The 17,448-nt window shown below is 45.6% G+C and overlaps 1 protein-coding gene across 5 annotated transcripts in view; it reads left to right on the top strand.

Annotated features, from left to right (window-relative positions):
- WDFY4 (WDFY family member 4) overlaps positions 1 to 17,448 on the top strand; it is a 280,511-nt gene that overhangs the window by 135,350 nt on the left and 127,713 nt on the right. For all 5 annotated transcript variants that reach the window (XM_057308810.1, XM_057308808.1, XM_057308809.1 and 2 more), the window contains 4 exons: positions 29 to 267; positions 2,282 to 2,403; positions 3,705 to 3,890; positions 5,241 to 5,377. In XM_057308810.1, the coding sequence (XP_057164793.1) occupies positions 29 to 267; positions 2,282 to 2,403; positions 3,705 to 3,890; positions 5,241 to 5,377 (684 nt within the window). The remainder of the gene's footprint in view (positions 1 to 28; positions 268 to 2,281; positions 2,404 to 3,704; positions 3,891 to 5,240; positions 5,378 to 17,448) is intronic.

The following is a 17,448-nucleotide window of genomic DNA, read 5'->3' as shown; positions in this document are numbered from 1 at the left end:
GTGTGTGTGTATTTATTTTACGGCACAGGTCATCGAGAATGCCTCTTCTCAAAGGGATGCTGGCATCAGTGCTCTATACAGCAGTTTAAATAAAGTCATTCTTTACTGCCTGTCCAAGCCCCAGCAATCCCTCTCCGAGTGCCTCAGTCTTCTCAGCGTCTTGGGCTTCCTACAGGAACACTGGGACATTATCTTTGCTACTTATAACTCCAACGTCAGCTTCCTCCTGTGTCTCATGCACTGCTTTTTGCTGCTCAATGAGAGAAGGTAAGAGCTGCCTACTTGTTTCCTCGCCTGCTAGTGGTCCATGCAGAAAAGCAAGCTTTAGCGGGACCCTTGATTGGAGTCAATTTGAATGTTATATATATTTTTTGTTTATCTGGTTGTCCAAATTATGTGCAGTTTTTGACAGTATAGTTGATTGTCCTCAAATCTGTCCATGTAACTGAACCACTGGAATCATCATGGAATAATAGTTTATCCCATTTCCACATTCTCCGGTCATAAGATAGCTTATTGATTTAATTTTAGGGCCAGAAACTCCAACACTGAATATATACATTGATTTTATGCTGCAGCCAGATTTCAGAAATATTAACGTTTGATAAATGCAATCTTAGACTGGGAAAATATGTAATAAATTGTATCGTGCAAGCCAGGCATAATTTTCTATATGCAGACAATTTATAATAGAAAATGATATCCATAAGCACACTTGTGTAAGAAATACTAATAAAAAGAAACTGAATTAAGTTTATTTTTTTAAAGATTTTATTTATTTGAGAGAGAGAGAGCATGAGCGGTGGGGGAGGAGCAGAGGGAGAGAGACAAGCAGACTCTGCATTGAACGTGGAGCCCTACACAGAGCTCGATCCCACAACCCTGAGATCATGACTTGACCTGAAACAAGAGTCAGGTGCTTAACTGACTAAGCCACCCAAGCACCCCCTGATTTAAGTTTATTTAAATCCTTTTCTTGAAGCCCAAAGTTTGAAAATATGTTAGGTTTCTCTGTGTATATGCACTTTCTTCTTTTTCTCTGTGAATATTCTATCTCATGGCATCCTACTGCTTACAAATGTTATCTCTTGTTAGTAGAGCCATGGTGAGCATAGAGGAAAGGAGGGCTATGGGATATTATACTTTGCTCTTGTCTTGTTGTTGTTGCTATTGTTGTTTAACCCCAGTACACATTATGTTTACTTACTTGAAAAAATTCTAAAAATCCTGTCAAACTGACTATTGAATGTTATAAAACTCAACTTGATTTGTCTTAAAACTCTCTGGGAATCCCTGGAAAACACTTATAGCCCAGAAGAGGCACTTGCCATTTTATTTGTTTGAAATAAAATAATCCATTTTTGGTGGGTTAAATTGAGAGGTTCTTCTCTCTTGCCTGTGTTCTAAGAGTTAAGCCTCCCCATACTGGAAGCATAGGTAAGAACAGAGGAATGCTAGCTTATGTATATGCTTGGACCTCCACCTTCCTCAGATCCCTGTGTTTAGCTAAATAGCCTCCAGATCCAAAAGGACTTTTTTTTTTTTTTAGAAATTTCAAGGATGGACATTCTCATATGATGGTAAATTTTCATTTCCTTGTTTGTCATTTTGGGTTCAATCCACAAACATGTAGTGAGTGTCTGTTCTGCTTGGTTGACTGAAGGGGCCCAGAGAAGAAGGCATGTGGACGTTAACAAGATTAGGAACCCTAGAGCACACGGTTCACGGGGAACCTAGTACGTAAACCACTATGCCTCCACTTAGAGCCAACTATATGATGTGCAGGAAAAATGGAGATGTGGGGCCTTGTTCAAAAATTACTAAGATTTCAAGACAGTGACAGCAGCGCGGAAGCATGGACTCTTTCTGAGTGTGGACCCTGCATAACTGCACAGGTCACGGGCCCATAAAGCTGGCCTGGCCCCTTCCAGGTGGGATGAGATGAGTGCCAAACAAGGCAGAGTTCAATATTTTGAGAATCTACAAAAACAAATAATCGGTTACAATGGTTGGGAAACAGGGAGAAAGTTCAGGGGGGCTGCTGGAACATGGATTAGATTTAATAAGACTGGAATTTTAAAAAATGAATTTTTCATATTTTTCCTATTGCTATTGTATAATATCTGCCACGGAAGTTGTCATGAGGCGTTTACTTTAACTTGATTAGACAAGTTTTTCCAATTGATAATGTACTGAGTTTGGAGGGTGATTATTTGTAATAAAGAACAATGGAATGATCCCAAAGAAATGAGTTTACAGTGAAAAATCTCTTGTCTCCTAGTTATCCGGAAGGATTTGGATTGGAACCCAAGCCTAGAATGACTCCTTACCATCAAGTCTTTCTTTCTCCAAGTGAAGAAGGGAGAGAAAAAGGAGAGGAAGACTTCCCAAATTTGAGTGATGGTACATTTTATTTGTTGTTTGTTTTAGGGGGAGTGGATGGGTGGCGGTAACTTCTGGGTTGCATTCTTCAACTTTGTGGGACTTGGTCGGACTAAGAGCTTGTCAGACTTACTATGAAATTCCAGAGGACTGCACCATAAGGTGATTTCACTTCTCAGGTGGTCTCTTGAATTTCCCTTCAGATCACTAGAACTGGCATGTCATCTCACCTCGTTCAAGCTGTTCCCTAGCTCTCTCTCAATTTTCTTCTCTAGAAAATGGGAATGGAGTAAATAAATTCCTTATTTTTATAAGATTTTTGGCTGATGGAGTTTATTTTTGGATTTGCTAACATCAAATCAGGTTAAAGGGATTGGCAATTTAAAAAAAATAACAGCCAGATCCATGTGTCTAGAAATTGCTCTTTTGATCCAGGAAACTTCAACAGACTTTCTTTCACCACTTTGGTTTGCCAACTGTGCTACTTATCTCGTGATACCAGATAGTTGGCACAAGGGCCTCTGTCTTCTGGTCATGTGGTCATGTAGGTGCCCAAAGCCAGTGCTTAAAACTCTTGTGAGTTTAAAGTGTACTCTGACACAGTGTTAATTACAACATGAACATTCATATTTTGGGTTTGGCTAGTAAAATGGACGGAGCAATGTCCATCCTCCTAGAGCAAGAAAAATGGACTATAGAGGCTGGTACTAAAGGAGTGACTCAGTGCTCTGAGATCCAAGGGCATTTAGGCATTTAGGGTACTATAATTATGGGGCATAGCAGGTAAAACTGGCCTGATAGACTGGTCCATATCTGGGCAATCCAGGGCACTGAGATTGGTGGGTGGTGGGAAGCATGATTCAGTGTCAGGAAAGAGGACTGGCTTGGGTCCTGGGTCCCTAAGCATAGTTTTGGGTTTGGTGTTCATTCTCTTGAGGGGCCAACATAAAAGGTACGTTAGAAGGAGCTGTTGGAGGTGGTATTTGGTTACCCAGAGCTTACACAGGTATTTTTCTGTTTGTTATCTGATGGAATTGAGAAGTAGGAGAAAGAGACTCCTTGTGTCCATCAATCATGCTTCCCAGCTCTGAACATCTGAGCAGGCAGGACTTGGTGGTGGGCAGGTGGGGGTGGGGAAATGGCATCTCACATGTATCTTGGTAGCATTGTCTACATACTGACTGCTTTCTGGCCAGAGCTTGCAAAGCTTGAGTGATGTTCAAGAGAAATGCAATAAAAGCAGCTATGATACACCATGTCCTGGCCCTTGCTGGAAGAGGCACCAAGGCCATCCTGACTGTGTGATGTGCTCTCTCTGTTAGTCCAGCACAACATCCAAAAAATGGTGCGGACCCTCTGGCAGCAGCTCATGGCACAGAGGCGGCAGGAGCTGGAGGACATCTTCAAGATTGATCTCTCTGTGAAACCTGGAGAGAGCGAAGTGAAGATTGAAGAGATTACCCCACTCTGGGAGGAGACGATGCTCAAGGCCTGGCAGCATTACTTAGGTCTCTGTCCATTTGGCTCCAGGGAATAGAACTGCTGGGTCTCACAGATGCAGACTTTCCCAAAGTTCCACTCAGGGCCCAGAGCCTTTTCCAACCAGATCTCTCTCATCCCTTTGGTGGGTGGGATTTACATCACTGAAACCTCATGAATCTTTGCTCACAAAGAATGAGTGCTGCTTTGCATCTTGGGTGAAAGAAGGCCAGAATTCAAGCAGATTCTAGTAATCTCTTAGAGAGAATGGATATCATGTCACAGCTGTAGCCGAGAACCCTAGCCTAGAGCTCGGGGTTCTAGGTCTTGCCCTGATATTCATCTACCAGCTTTGAAACCCTTCACCAAATCATGCAGTGACCTGGAGCCTCGGGTTCTTCATGTTCCAAGTGAAAGTTTTCTTCCCTAACGTATCAATGATCCTTGAATTCTTTTAGTGACTCAACCGTTTTCCCCTTCATATTAGTTAATGCAGCTATAAGAATGTTGTTTTAATTTTTAAATTTTTTTGAGATTTTATTTTTAAGTAATCTCTACACCCAGCATGGGCTTGAATTTACAACCCCGAGATCAAGAGTTGCACACTCTACTGACTGAGCCAGCCAGCCCACCCACCCAGAATTTTGTTTTTAAATTGGTCATTGCTCCTAAATTATAGCTCATGTACTTGTTTTAAGTCTTCCAGCATCACAAAATTCACAGTGATTCAAGAGGTAGTTATTTCCATATGTATCATCCCACACTGCCTGGCAATAGAGAACTTTTATTTCATCGGGTTTCTAAACTAGCCCTGGAAAATATGTATGTATGTACATGCCTATGTATATACATGTATAATTTGAAGCCAAAATATCAGATTCCATTTCAGAGAAAAGCTTAATAAAATAGGACATCTACCCCCATACACATATAGTGAATAAAGTGGTGAGATGGACCTCAGAGCTTACAAATGGCTCTCTTTTTTGCCAACAATCACATAGAAAATTCCCTACCTTTGATGATCTATGTTTTAAACACATAATCTTATTTGCCCTCCATGACACCAGAATGAGATTAGGTGCTATTATCCCCAATTGACAGGATGAGAACACAGGAACTTTAGCTAACTTGTCCGGCATCTCACTTTGAGTCAGTGAAGCTAGGAGTCTAAGCTGGGTCTGGTGACCCCGAAACCCACACTGTATGTCTTAGTCAGGAGATGGCAGTGTGTGCTTGTAGCCTGGGCTGTTTTCCTTCCTGGAGGTGGCTCACTGGGTTTGTGCCCCTGGCTGGCCCTTTGAAAGCCAAGCCTGTTGTAGAAATAGTGTGCGCTCTCCTCTCAACTTCACCTCTGACAGTTTTTACTTCCCTGTTCCTAGCATCTGAGAAGAAGTCACTGGCCAGTCGCTCGACTGTGGGACACCACAGCAAAATGTCTTCATGGAGTGGCAGCTTGTCTTCAGCCATGAGGCTGATGCCAGGGCGGCAGGCCAAGGACCCTGAGTGCAAGACAGAGGTGAGCTCAGACCCCTTTCCTTAGAGAAGCATTGGGCATTTGTTCCAAACCCCATGAGTCATGTCTTCTCTCCCTCTTGTTTCTGGACATGATCCAATTCCATATTCTTCTGAGCATGTAAGTTTATCCATGTGACTTCCCAGTTGAGACTATTTTAGCCAGGTTTTAGGCTAGCTTTAACTTGAAGTGAATATGGGCTCCCCTTGAGCTCCAAGAGCAGGTGTTCCTTGTAGCATTAAAGCCCAAACCAGTCCTTGTTCCTACACTCTTTTTGAGTTAGCTGTGCTCAGAGAGTACTAGCTTGCAGCTCAGCCGGAGCTGTATGTGTGGGCTCAGCAAAGGGGGACAGAAACATTGGCACCATTACCAGGAAATGTAGTGGTGGATCGTCTTAACTATGTGGGGCTGAGTTTTGGGGATTTTTTTTTTCTTTCCAAATTCATTTCTTTAAAGCTGCACAAGAAACCATCTTAAAATTCAGTGGCACCAACAATGACAGTGGATGCTGTCATAAGGAATTTGGAGCACAACAGGGGTGGGGAGGTATCTCTACTCCATGTGGTCTAGAGCCTTGGTTGGGACCATCAGAAGGCTCATTTACTCACACATCTGGTGGTTCCTGCTGACTTTAGTCTGAGACCTTAGCTGAGACTGTGGGCTGGAAGACCTATACCTAGCTTCTCCATGTGTCCTGGCCTTCCTTACAACCTGGTGGCTGGATTTCATGGGCTAATTTCCAAAGAAGGGGGAAGGAGAGAGAGACAGACAGACAGAGAGATACAGAGAGAGAGTCAGGAGGAAGCCTCATTGCCTTCTATGACCTCGCTTCACCTCTGCTGTATTCCTGTGGTCGAGACAGGCATGGAGTTCTGCCTGGGTTCAAGGGGAGGGAAACAGACTCTTCTTCTGGTGGGGAAGTGCAAGGTTCTGAAAGAGCATGTAGGACTAGAAATATTGCTGAGGCTCTGTTGGGAGAACACAATCTGTCATATTCTACTGCTGGGGTCACTGACTTATTTTTAGAGGCAATCTGTGGTCATTGAATGGACATGACCTTAGAGTCAGAAGACCTTGGGCTATTAACTTCCTTGAGTCTTTATCTCCTTATCAACACAATGGGATAGATAACTGTGGGGAATTGTTGGAAGGGGTTCCCCAGGGAGGTAGGATAGATGGTTGATAGACACATGACACAACTAGAGCTCTCGGCCCATGTAACTTTGGAAGATGAGGTTGACTCCAAATCCCACCTGCTCCGAGTACGGGCTCCGCTGTCCCCATGGCTCTGTTGTCCACTGTGGCCAGTGACTGATGGGAGGACACTATCGTCAGATGCTAGGGAGGAGAGGAGCCAGGGCTGCCTGGGCAGGGGAAGGAGTCTTTCCTTTTTCCGAGCTTCAGAAACAAGAGGATTTAGGACATCTGGGGAAAGAGCCCAGACATCGAAGGGAAGACAGAAGATGAACTTGACTGGGCTCTCTGGCACCCGGTGTTCAGAACTGTGGGTAGGCTGTGTCCTTAACATGTTGGCTTGTGGAAGACACTGCGCAGTCAGCTTGTTGACTGGCTAACCGAGTGAACAACTCACTTAGATTTGTAACAGCTGTATCACACAACTATTATCAGCGCCATTGTATAGATGTAGAAACTGAATCTTAAAAAAAAAAAAAAAGTCAAGGGTTTTACAGTCAGGAAATGGCAGCGTGGAGAAAGGATCTCCTGTCTCTGTACTGCCAAGCATGACCGTAGGCAATTCTGTGACCTCTCAGAGCCTCAATTCCTGATCTTACTACTGGGACTGTTCACACTAGAACCTGTGAAAGCCCTTGGAAACTGCAAGTGCTTTAGAAATGGGAGACAATTTCCAAAATTCCGTCTTACCTTATCACTCCCTGCCCAAGGGAGGACCATTACACAGGTGGTATGGCTGCACTGAGCCCCAGACGCTGGAGCACCCCCACCTGAGCCCAAGCACTTCCTCCTGACCTGGCGGGGTCCAGCCCCTCTTCCCCTGGCTTCACCCTGGACCAAGCCAGTTCTGTCCCCAGGAGGTCGGTCCAGTCCGGCTGCGATGCTGGGCACGGGCACGCATTGTATGGGAACCCTTGCAGGCCCTTGCCAGTCCCGCAGCCCCTCCCAGATCACTGTCATTAGCATGGCTCAGTTGCCTCTGAGTCCTGGGGAGACTGGTTGAGAAATGGTTCATCTGAAAGAAGCTGAATAGATTGCAATGTTTGAGGCCCTGTAGGTCTACAAATGGCTTGTAATAATTTGCTCTGGGCTCACACTGAGAGATCTGGAGGCAAAAAATATTTTAAATTGGCTGTCTTTGGTGAAGGCAGGCTGCTAAAGATACTGTCTTCTACCTCAGTTGAGGTCTTCATTCATTCATTCATTCATTCACTCAACTAATAGTTATTAAATGCTTACTTTGTACCTTGCTATAAGCACTGAGGTTACAGAAGAGAGAAAATCTGACATATTCTCTGCTTTCATGGAGACTGCATTTTAGGGGGTGAAGATAGACAATAAACAGATAATTTGTAAATATGGAGGGTGCTAATTGCAATGAGGAAAAATGGAACAGGGTAAGTGGGAGAGGGAGGCTGTTTAGATGAAGGTGGTCAGAAGCCCTCTCTGGAGGGGGGGCATAGGAGCAGAGAAATAAGGAAGAGACTCTCTGGAAAGCGTGGTCAGGCACAGAGGACCATCAGACAAAGGCGCTGAGATAGGCATGTGCTAGGGTTTTCTAAGGCAGCAAAGACCAGTGTGGCTGGACTGACAGTGGAGAGGGGATCCCTGGGGGACGTCTCCCTCAGCTGTCACCATCAGGAAGACCTGGGCTTTTCCACAGCAACTCACGAACCCCAGGACTTCTGTTACACTTGCATTTCTCAGCACAGTCATCTGGGCACTCAGAAGCTCGGAGAGTTTACCGTGGCCCAGCTCTCGTAACTGCACACACCTAGTGCCATACATTTCTGCAAAACACACACACACACGCACACATGTACACGCACACACCCCTCTCCCTGCTTCTGCCTCTCTGTTTGAACCTCGTCCATCTTTGATCTGATTTAGTCATCCTTTCTTCAGTTTATATTCTCTTGCAGGCTTTTTAAAGAAAAATTCGTTTTGAAACAAAGTAGACTGTGTTTTTAGAAATGAATTGTGTCTTTGCTTTGGAGCACTCTATACCAGTAACTTGGTCTGGGCTGGGCACAGTGCCTGGTACGTAGGAGGCCCTTAAAGAATGTGTGTGGCACTGCATGGAGTGAGGGAGTAACACGCCTTCCCTCTTCTCGCTGAGATGAAACTCAGCCTTCAGACCCTGCATCCATCACTCATCCTCGCGAGATGCCTTTGTTGCTAACAGAAGGCACAACTTCTCAGGTACATATGTAGACTGTGATGTCATAGGAGAAGAGCATCAACTATTTGCCCTGGGGTCTGTTTAATTATTTTTAAAAATTAATTTTGATTATTACAGCTGATTACACCTCAGTGAGCAATGTAATTGATATTTTCTAATGTATCCCAAGGAACATTTTGTACAACACGCTTTTTGTTGTTGAAGGTTAAAGACTCCGTTATTGGTTTTTGCCTAAATATGCCCACATCATTAGTCCCTCCAGTGAGAAGGTCGCCATCTGGAAAAAGCAGCATGGACACATTATTCAGGCACAAGTGCATGAAATTGGTGTTTCTGCATCTTCTGTCTCTCTTCTGGAAAGAAGAAGCTTGTAATTAAAGGAGTTGGTTTTGGAGGAAACATTATTCATTTGGTGTTATTCCTTATCATGTCAGCGGCTGACAGCTCTGTAGCACTGATAAATTGTTCCTTGGAGTGAGACATACGATGTACATTCCTAATTCCTCTTACCTGTCTTTGTTTTTAGTAGAAAACGTTTTCCTCTTGGCAGGTGAGCTGAAGTTTGAGGCAAGGTGGTATGATGGGTGTTATTTCTTCCTTTTCTTCTCCTGACCCCATCACAGTCCCCTCTGGGGTCAGATGGTGAAGTTACGGCCTCTCCCAGCGTTAATGAAGGCTGTGGGGGTCGGCCTGTTGGACAGAGCTTGGGACCCTGGGCTCCCTTGAGGCCACCAGAGGCCAACGATGGTGTCCTGAAAGCTGCTTCCTCATGTCCACCTTCAGCTTAGAGCAACCCAGAGTGTGTACCCCGGCCAGCTGTTCCCCATCATGGCCCTGTGTGCAACTTGCCGACTCGGTTTTAGACCATCTTATTTAACAATAAGTCAAAAAAACACCAACAACTCATGTTGGTTTCTTAGCTCTAACAGATACACTATGGCAGTGTATGATGTTAACATTATGGGGAAGCAGGTGAGGGGTTGACGGAACCCTCTAGACTATCTTTGTAACTTTTCTGTAAATGCAGAATTATTCCAAAATATATAGTAGGCAACCTTCTTTTTTTCTTTTTCTTTTTTAAAGAAAGAGCATTAGCAAATGGAAAATAGGCAGACAGAACACGAGAGCTAGGGGCTGGGTGGGAAGGGGCCGTGAGGATGAGTGGGTGCGAGACCTGTGAGCAGGGGGATGCTTGAGGTCACTGGGGGATGCAGGGAGGATGCCATGGCTCATGCTAGATGTGCCCAAAGTGAGGGCCTAAGTAGTGGGGGAGCGGTATGTTTCTGTGTGTAGGGGTAGGGTTGGAGGGTAGAGCCCCCGAGGGAGGGGCCAGGCTGGCAACTGTGGCATCATTTAGATGGGAGATAACGGAGGCCGCAGGGGCAGGGGTTGGAGCAGTGGAAAGCAAAGAACACACAAGAGAATTCTGTAGAACCAAGGCTGGGATGAACAAAAGAAGAGGGCTGCCGCGGACAGAGGCCCTGGCCTCTTTGTAATCAGGCAGTGAGGAGAGAGGACCCTGGGGCGTGGCAGGTGTGGGAGATATGTGACCCTCACGGTTCTGTTGGATCTGCAGAGCATGGGCGGAACAAGCCAGAGGAAGGAGGTTGAGCGTCAGGGCCACTTCTAGCCTGTAAAAGGGTGGGAGTCCCTCTGGGTGGGCACAGCTGCCTGACCTGTGTCTTGTTCAGCAAAGTGTGAGCTGGACCTTACCCCACTTTCCTCCTGGGATCGGCGGTACCTGGGCGGGCAGCTGTTCCATGCAGGGGCCAGGTGGACCCCACCTGAGGAGGGAGATGCACACTCCTGCCTCCAAGCAAAGCTGAGGGGCTTATAGGGGCGTAAGGCCCTTTGGAGCAGGGCCAGGCTCAGGATCCACGTTTCTATGGCTTTTAGAGATAGCCGAGCAAGCTTCCGATTGCTGTCTTCAGAGTTGAAATGGCCCAAGTAGGGAAGCCAGGGCTGTGCAAGAATTAATAGAAGGGACAAGAAAGCACCACAGCCAGGGGGTGAGACCTGCAGTTGCTGAAGTAGCAAAGACAAGCTCTTTGCAGGAAGTCTCTGCCTGCTCTGGCAGGGACACAGACGCGGGTCACACACTTGCTCCGAGGTCCCTGGTCTCTAAGGGCTGCCTTGTGAGTGAGCCCTTTGCCCACCAGGTACACTAGGGCCTCTTGTAAGATGTCAGTGCCCACTCATGGGAACCTTGATCTCAGGGCCCAGACACGTGTGTGGGCAGGGTGACCGCAGACTTGCCGTTGGCTACCTCCTGAATGTGTGCCCGGGCCCACCGTCCCAGCCGCAGACCCAGAGCAGCCCTGCCCCTCGTGGAGGAAGAGATGCTGCCCGAGGCCAGCAACTGAATGACAGCTGAATGAAGGGCAGCCCTGGCTCGGGTGCCTGGCAAGGGAAATGACATTTTTGACCATTCAACTCTGAGCACTTAACCCATTATCTCTTTTAAAAATCATTGTGGAAAATTTCAAACATATACCACAGTAGAGAAAATAATAAGATGAATCCCCATGTATCTATCCATCACTTCACAACCACAACGTTCAACTCCTGGCCAATCTCGTCTCATCTCTATCACTACCCACTTTCCCCGGCTGCACGGAATAATTTTGAAGCAACATCCCAGATATCATATCATCTCAAGCATAAATGCTTCTGTATACTTATTTTCTCTTAAAAGAAATCACGAAACCCAAATGGAAATTGCAGGAAGGGAGGCAAGTACGCAGGATGGGAAGGCTTTCGCGGTCACTGGGGGAGTGATCAAGCAGTTCCTGGTCTTTCTTTCTGGCATGTTTGTTCGTCTCCTGCTGCTGTGTGACTTTGGTCTTGCTGAGGCTGAAGGCACAATGAGCCTCAGGGAACTCAATGCCTCTGCTTCTGGAAGGAGGGGAGGGACTGACGAGGACACAACGCTTTTGAGTTTGGTGTTTCGTGCTTCTGAGTTCAGGGGATGCTCAGCACTTAGGGTGGAAGCCTCAGCTGTCACTCACCTGGGGGAAAGGCAGGAGAGCCCCAGGGCTGAGAACAGATTTTTGAAAATGGAAAGAAATGGGCTTTGACACAATGGGAAGTCAGTGGCGGAGTATCGCGGAGCAGCTGGAGGAAGTAAAAATGCAAGTGTGGAAACAGAAGTCAGAGTTCCCAGGGTCTGTCTACTGTAAGAGTTTCAGTCACAAATCTGTAAGAAATTTAAAAAATCTGAAATTCAGAAGATTGTCATGTGGACTCTTGTAAATTCAACATGATATTTGTGGGCAATAGAGAAAGCACTTTCCCAGGAGATGAATACGCCTTTAAGAGAGATGTGTGAAAGCAGGTGGCCTAAATTTTGGGGGAAATTAAGACACATGAGGTCTTCTAAAATTAGGCCAGAGGACCTAGAGAGGGGTGCGATCCTGGTAGTACGTTCTCGCCGCCGTGGCAGAAGGGCAGGGAGACAGCCTCTGCCAGCAAATCAAGGGAGGAGCTGGAGGGACAAAACCACTGGAAAGAGAAGAGTGCGTCAGAAAACCTAAAATCAAGCACTTGATGCGAAGTCACAATGATGTGTTGTTGGAAAACCCCATTGTGTTCAGTGGTGGGAAAAGTCTGGTGAGCAAGTAATTAAATGGGACTGTGTGTTAGAGGAACAAAACCACTCGGAAACAAATGAAAGTGTGATTTAAGAAGAGGCTTTGGAAAGTGTAAATCCCTTTATGGATGTGAGCACAGTGACTAAGGCCTTCTGCTAAACGGGATCTTCGTTTTTGTAATTGCCGTGGGCAAGGCTGCCAGTGACTTACTTTCTCTTGATGCTTTTCCAGAGATAACTCACCCTAAAAATAGTGTCACTCTCCCCAGCCTGAACTTAGAGCTCTTCATGGTATGTCTGGACTAGAATTAGTTCCAGAAAGGACTTCTATTATGCTTTGGTTGTAGACGTATTAGGGAGCAAGAAAGAGAAAAATGATGGGGTCCACTATCTTATTTCTTAAACCCTGAAGTTTCCTTTTTCACTGACGCTGAAGTTATGTAGCATGAATCATGGCCCTGGTCTTGCAGGAGTGGTGTTCCAACGCCACACCCAGAATGGACCTTCCCAGGGGAGCAAGGTATCCAGGTGGTGGAGGTGGGGACACAGCGCTGTAGGCTCATAGGAAGGCAGCCGGGCTGGGGCGACACCTGTGCGTGTGTATTCGTGCATGCGCAAATTGCCCTTTAGGTTTTTTTCAAGTGGTCTGGGCACCCAACCAGGGTGCTGTCTCTCACTTCCGCTATTCCCTTGACATGCTTGTGTGTGTGCGTGCTCACGCACACACACACCATTTTTCAAACAATTGATGTTAGAACCCACTCATCACATCGTCATCGAGAGGTGACCAGGAAGGAGTTGGTTCGGACAAGAAACTCCATACCAGCAGTGAGCGTGGACGATGGGTCCCGACAGCAGAGGGTTTGAAAGAGCAGCAGCATTACCCACGCAGCATTCCTTTCCAGAACAGGGGGGAAGGACAATCACGGGCCGACGGAGACCGTGGCTTTTCTTTTTCCATTTTAAGGAAATCTTTAATGTTACTAGTCTATCAAAAGTCCTTGTTACAGGAGTTTGGAAAATAGAAGTAAATGAACAAAGCAAACACCGATACCTTTAATGATGTTTCTTTACCAAGTGCATCATTTGTGAGACATCCTTATCTTCCTAATAGAAGGATAATTAACATCACTAATTATCTAATTAAGTTCATTAAGCATCCACCAACAGCGCACCGGGAAGTTGACATTATGTTCTACTGTCAACAAATGCTTTTGATTTCTTAGGAAGTAATTAAAATGTAAATTAGCATGCAATTATATGCACGGGGGAAGGTTTGAATTAGATATTCATTTCAAAACTGCTTAGAGCAACATAGTTTTTGTTTTTTTCTTCAATAAAAGCAGACATTTTGCTATTGATGGTAAATATGAGAGTTGCCATTCTGCGGTGCAGTGTTTGAGTCATTGCCAGGTTCGAGGACTGAGAGGACACGGAGTGTTTAGTTGATACGTTGCTACTGTGCTTCGTGCTTTTGTTCTTATTCGAGCATTTTATTTAATACGTTGGTGTGTTTGTGTCTTTCGTGTTTAAAAAAATCACAACTGATTTTTTTTTTTCCTGAGAACTTTCTGTAACTTAAATCTCTAGCTGACTTTGCCCTTTAAAGGTGTTTTAGGTCAAGTTTTTTAATGTATTCTTTCCATCAGGTTAGATTCAGGGAATGTAATCAGTGGCTTGCTAAGTGCAGGTCGCACACACTCCCCTCCATACACAGGAAAGAGGGAAGCTGTAAAGATCAAACTTGTGGTCCAGTCATCCTTGATTGCAGGTTTACATTTCTCTACTTTTTAAGGTGGCCCCTTGGTTTCTGATGAAATATTATAACTTAATGTATTATAATGAGATATTACAACTGTTGTGCTAAATACAGCGACCTCATCAGATTAGAACCCTTCCTGAAACATCACGGAGTCCCCAGACATTTGCTGGAAAAGAGGGCATCAAGACAGAAACCACCATGGCCAAATCCCTAAAGTTCTCACTTTTTAAACAATCCCAATTGAATCCTGGAATGCCCATGTTTTATTAAAGCGCGGGGTTTATTGTCAGAGCTCAGTGGGTGGGATGCCCACCTTCACCATCTCCTAGCATGAAGACACTGGGCCCTTTGAGCATCGACCTGATGTCACTTGTTCAGTGAGGAGGAAAAGTCTTTGCTGGTGATATTGAACACCCCCAATCACTTTTTGGATGATGTTTCCAGGGATGGATTTAGGTGTTGCCGGATCCAGGCCCTTCAGTTTCGTGTGAACGAGATTTCAGATAAATGCAGAGAGAACACAGTGGCATGAGAGAGACTGTCCCTTGTTCTCTTGAAAAGACTGGCGTCAGGGTTTGGCTGTGAGTAGAGCCTGCTGAACCACTGGCTGCTCATCACTGTGGGTGCAGGCATCCCCAGAGTCCAGGCAGAGAGAGGCTGGTCTCCCAGGACCGGTGGGGGACAGGTAGCATGGCACAGGGCCCGGTGGATGGACATGAGGCTGGCTGGACCCTGACAAGCAGAGACATCATGCCAGAGGAAACCCACACAGGGCTCTCCATAGAGACAGGCAGTTGTGGGGGTGGGCCCCGACTTCTGTCCCAGCTCTGCCAGCAAGCTGTGAGCTGTGGTGTGGTCTTCGTCTTTGTTCTCATTTGTCAGTCCAGAAGGGGCTCCTTTTTTCCATTCATGTAAAGGGTAGTATCTGAGCTGGTGGAGACCTTGGCCTGACCAAGGTCTCCCACTGCTAAAATCAGATAATGCTGACCTTCAAATAGGCAGCAAGCACCCACCTCAGCAAGAGAAAGAATTTTCTTTACCTAGAATTTTCCTCTCAACTGTTTATTCCTGAAACTTATCATAAAATGTGGTCTGCTATATCATGACTTCCTAAGAATACAAAGTCCGCACAACAGATGAATAATTAATACCAACAGTAACTCACTCCATCCCATGGCTGGCTTGCGGTCCTTCTTCCTGCTAATCACACATTTCCTCATCCGTGACCGGCATGAAAGGATGGCAGCATCACCGTGCTCCACGAATGCACCATGACACCAAGGGCTCTCCCACCTGAGAGTGGCCCAAAGCTACCTCTGAGTGTTTTTCTGGTCATTCAGCCTCACAAGCAATGGGGCTAACGTTGCTTTGCTGTTGGCAGCAAGGCAATAGCTTGAACCGTCTCCAAAAGAGACAGCACTGAGGTCATGCAAGTTCCATAAATCAATGGAATATGTTCAGCATCAGGTCCTGACCACGGCCCATTGAAAGGTGCATTGAATCTAAATTATGTTTGAAAAGTCTTTAGGGACAAATGCTCAGTTCCTTCTCCAGAGATGTCTATCCAAACAGAAACATCGAGTCTGAAAAAGTTAACTGGATCTTCTCACCTTCTTCTCTTTTTTCTGATTTTCTTTCTTTCTCTTCTGTAGTATTTTTTAAAGATTTTATTTATTTGAGAGAAAGAGAGAGAGCAAGTGAGGGGAGGGGCAGAGGGAGAAGCAGACTCCCCGCTGAGAAGGAAGCCCAACGCCAGGCTCTATCCCAGGACGCTGGGATCATGACCTGAGTCAAAGGCAGATGGTTAGCTGACTAAGCCACCCAGGCGCCCCTCTTTTGTAGTATTTTTATTACAAAATCAGGCTGTGTTCATAGGCCATTTTTGGTGGGTGTCTTGAGGACTGTTTCAAAGTAACCGGAAGTCCAAGTCTTCAGCTCAATCCACAATATTTTAATGTATATAAATACCACATCCTATGTTCAACAACACATGAATTTATTGAATGGACATAGTGTTCCTCGCTAAAAATATAGAGATGAATAACTCATGAACCCCATATTTAAAGAATCCTTGTGCTGTTTATTGATCTCCCTACTCAGAAGGCATCTAAGAAGAATCAGAGTAAATGGGTTTCTGAAAAAAAAATGTCTATCGGTCAAGATTTTGTAAATTGAAACAGATTTGAAATTAATTTAGGAACCTGGCAATTTAAAAGAATCGTGGGTTGAATCCTTTTGAAAACTGAATATGGTCCTTTACTTTAAAGGCGAATTATACCCAGGAATCTACTTTAAGGTTCGGATTTTTGTATATTAGATTTCCTAATGTGAGACACACCTGCATTCCAAAAACTAATGTGGTGTTTAGGGGGAAGGTATCATCATCCTAAGAAATGCTTTCAATTGTGAAAAATTATGACCTAAGGATGGGGGGAAACACATTTTTGTTTACTTCTCTAAATTTGGGTTTTTAAAACTTAAATATATTCGTCAATGCAAAAATGCTTTTGAGTTCATGAGACAGAAGTGTCCCCAATTTTATAAATGAGAAACCGGCAGATGGTCGTGGGGTGGAGAAGGAGCGTGGGGCCCTCCCGAGGTGCTGCTGCCATTCACAACCCGCTAGGGTCTGCTCCCAGCTTGGCCACCAGGCGCCTGCCACGTGAGTTACAGCCGCCTTCTCGCCCTGGGACCCATCTATTATGAGAAACCATTTTGGTTAATTAAAAAAGTGTTTCAAAGTCTCAGAACAGGAAGTTCTGAAATTTTCTTCTCTTTGCTGTTGCCGTTGGGGGTTGGTGTCATCTCGGCTCCGTGGCCTGGCATAGGAGGGAGAGTGGGGACAGCAGAAGGAAGCGTGGCAGTCCAGTCCTGGGGGCCTGGGAGAAAGGTTCAGAGGTCCTCAAACTGATCGGTGCTGGTTGATCTACTGCTATAACCAGGGGTGACGAAGGGAGTAGCTGAGGCTGTCGAGCAAAACAAAAGTGCAGTTGAATGAGCGTGTGTCCGACTGGTTCTTAGAGATGGTCCCCAGCTCATGGATTTCTGTGTGTAGGAGCTGCTGTAAGGCTGGGGTGCCAGGTGAAGTGTCTGCCCTTGGTTTTCGGGAAACAGACTATAAGCACAAGGGAATGGATGAGAAACTATTAGATAGTGTGATGTAATCTGAAGGAAACAGATGATGTGCTAGAGACTGCCTTGTGATCACTGTGGGCTGGAAGCGACAATGAACTTGAGAGGAAAGAGGAGCCATCCAGCATCCGGGGAATGTGGACGCTCAGCACGGACCCAGCTAGTGCCAATGCTCGATGTGGGAATGAGTTTGTATATTGGAGAACAGAGAGAGG

Source organism: Ursus arctos, unplaced genomic scaffold (assembly GCF_023065955.2).
Source record: "Ursus arctos isolate Adak ecotype North America unplaced genomic scaffold, UrsArc2.0 scaffold_7, whole genome shotgun sequence".
NCBI classification, from domain to species: Eukaryota; Metazoa; Chordata; class Mammalia; order Carnivora; family Ursidae; genus Ursus; species Ursus arctos.
This window is presented reverse-complemented; position numbering and strand designations above follow the sequence as displayed.